The 2002-nt window shown below is 44.0% G+C and overlaps 1 protein-coding gene across 1 annotated transcript; it reads right to left on the bottom strand.

Annotated features, from left to right (window-relative positions):
• Nucleotides 1–459: 459 nt before the first annotated feature.
• On the bottom strand, nucleotides 460–1368 carry LOC109706148 (UNC93-like protein 3). The gene is made up of 2 exons (XM_020226951.1): nucleotides 759–1368; nucleotides 460–676 (listed from the first exon to the last, which is right to left on the bottom strand). Exons 1-2 carry the CDS (start codon nucleotides 930–932, stop codon nucleotides 506–508), a joined length of 345 nt encoding a protein of 114 aa, XP_020082540.1. The 5' UTR covers nucleotides 933–1368; the 3' UTR covers nucleotides 460–505.
• Between the last annotated feature and the right edge of the window lie 634 nt (nucleotides 1369–2002).

Genomic DNA, 2002 nt, shown 5'->3' with positions numbered 1-2002 from the left:
CGGTTGATAGCCAACAATCTTTTTGATATACTAACCATTCTCCACCAACCATAATCCAGTCCTAGTTACACCGCGGTACAGAGAATTATTCAAGATGGTACTCGGATCCTTCAATATTTATAGACGATATAATACGTATTCCACATCAACTTTATTATACAGAAGAATATGCGTACGTGTCTTTCGAAACAATAAACGACTAACTTACGAGACCAGAAAATTTTTTTCGTATGCAGTTTTCGATTCATAACTATTAAACTTTTCTGACTCTAACACAAAACAACGACAGTCAATGAATCCCAAGTAGAAGGACCTCTAAAGTTCGATGGTTCACCGTTATAGAATTCCTAACTACTACGATCCATTGTAGTACGATAAACTAGAGATCTTTGAACGACTTGACCATTTGATCAAAGAAACTANATGATGAGCAATCATATAGCAAGGCAATAAACCAAAGTCACAAGGTATATGCGAAAAGAAATTAGGATATTAATCAAAATACTCACCAAGATGCAGGTTTCAAATTGGACGCGATGAACAACAAGTAGCCACTTGTGCCAAGCACGAGCGCTCTCTTCGACCCCAAAACCCTAACCACAGCAGAGGCCACAACCGAGAACAGAGTAAACGAGAGGTACAGAATACCCAGAGAAATCGTTCCGAGATCCTCCGCCTACACAGGACACCCAACTACACACATCAACAACAACACGAATCCATTTGGAAACGCTAAGAGAGGCGAGAAGAGCGCTCACGGTGTTCACGGTGGTCTCCAGATTCTGGGCGGCGCCATAGGCGGAGAAGACGAAGAGGAAAGCGGAGCTGAGTATGTGCACATCCCGGGCGTGGTTCCGTCGAATTGTCGCCCTAGACAAGGATCCCGCCTCGTTCTCCACGTCGACGACCAAGGGCGCGGCCTCCTCTGCCATGGCTACACCTTGGAGAGCTCCCTCTCTCTCTCTGAGCGGCGCCTTCACGCGGATCCTCCGCCCGATCTTCGCCGCCACCGCCGCCGCCTCCTCCTCCGCCGCCGCCTCCTCCAACGACGAGACGTCGCTGGTGACGACGACCTGGCACGCGACGTGCCTTCAAGAAGCGGCGACGCGGGGGAAAGGAGGGATCGGAGGGCGCCGAAGAGAAGGAGAGGGAGGAGAGATCGGGCGTCGGTGCACGCGGAGTTGACGGCGATTTAGGAAGGGAGATCAGAGAGGTAAAGGAGAGGGAGAAGAGATGAGAGGGATGAGAGAGGAGAGGTGAAGGAGAGGGGGAAGGCTCGATTGAGGTCGAGCTCTGCGTGGGAGGAGGGGCGCGAATGCGGTGGGGGGCGAATAGGGTTAGGGTGGATGGTGCGCTCAATTGTGTTGGATTCCAGTTAGAATTAGGGTTTGGATTATATTGGTTTTAATATAAAATTAACGGCTATTTAAAATAATTGTCGCTAAAACATAAGTTAATAAAAAGTATTAACGACTGTCCAATAATCGTCACTATTAAATTATCGCTAAAAGTTAATTTTGTTGTAGTGTTGGAGAATGTTACTATCTACAAATCAAATTACTAGTATCCATTTATTAATATATAAACTATACTAATTATTATATCTAAATAATATTAGATGTTGATTTGATTTGTAGTTGAATCCTAATTAAATTAGGATATATATTTAAATTTATTAGAGATAAATTAATTTAAATATAGATATTAATTAGAATAGAATTTCTAAGGTAGATTTTACTACCATATATATATATATATATATATATATATATATATATATATATATATATATATANCAAGGACTTGAAGTTGCTTTACTGGTGGCCCGGGATGAAAAAGGATGTTGGGGAGTTTGTTGCCAGATGCTTAACTTGCCAACAAGTGAAGGCTGAGCACCGAGTTCCTGCGGGGAAGTTGCAGAGCCTGCCGATTCCAGTGTGGAAGTGGGAAAAGATCATCATGGACTTCGTGATGGGATTGCCTCGCTCACAGGCCGGGCATG

The sequence above is a fragment of the Ananas comosus genome, unplaced genomic scaffold (genome assembly GCF_001540865.1).
Source record: "Ananas comosus cultivar F153 unplaced genomic scaffold, ASM154086v1, whole genome shotgun sequence".
NCBI classification, from domain to species: Eukaryota; Viridiplantae; Streptophyta; class Magnoliopsida; order Poales; family Bromeliaceae; genus Ananas; species Ananas comosus.
The sequence above is the reverse complement of the archived record's forward strand: the minus strand, read 5'-3'. Positions and strand labels throughout refer to the sequence as shown.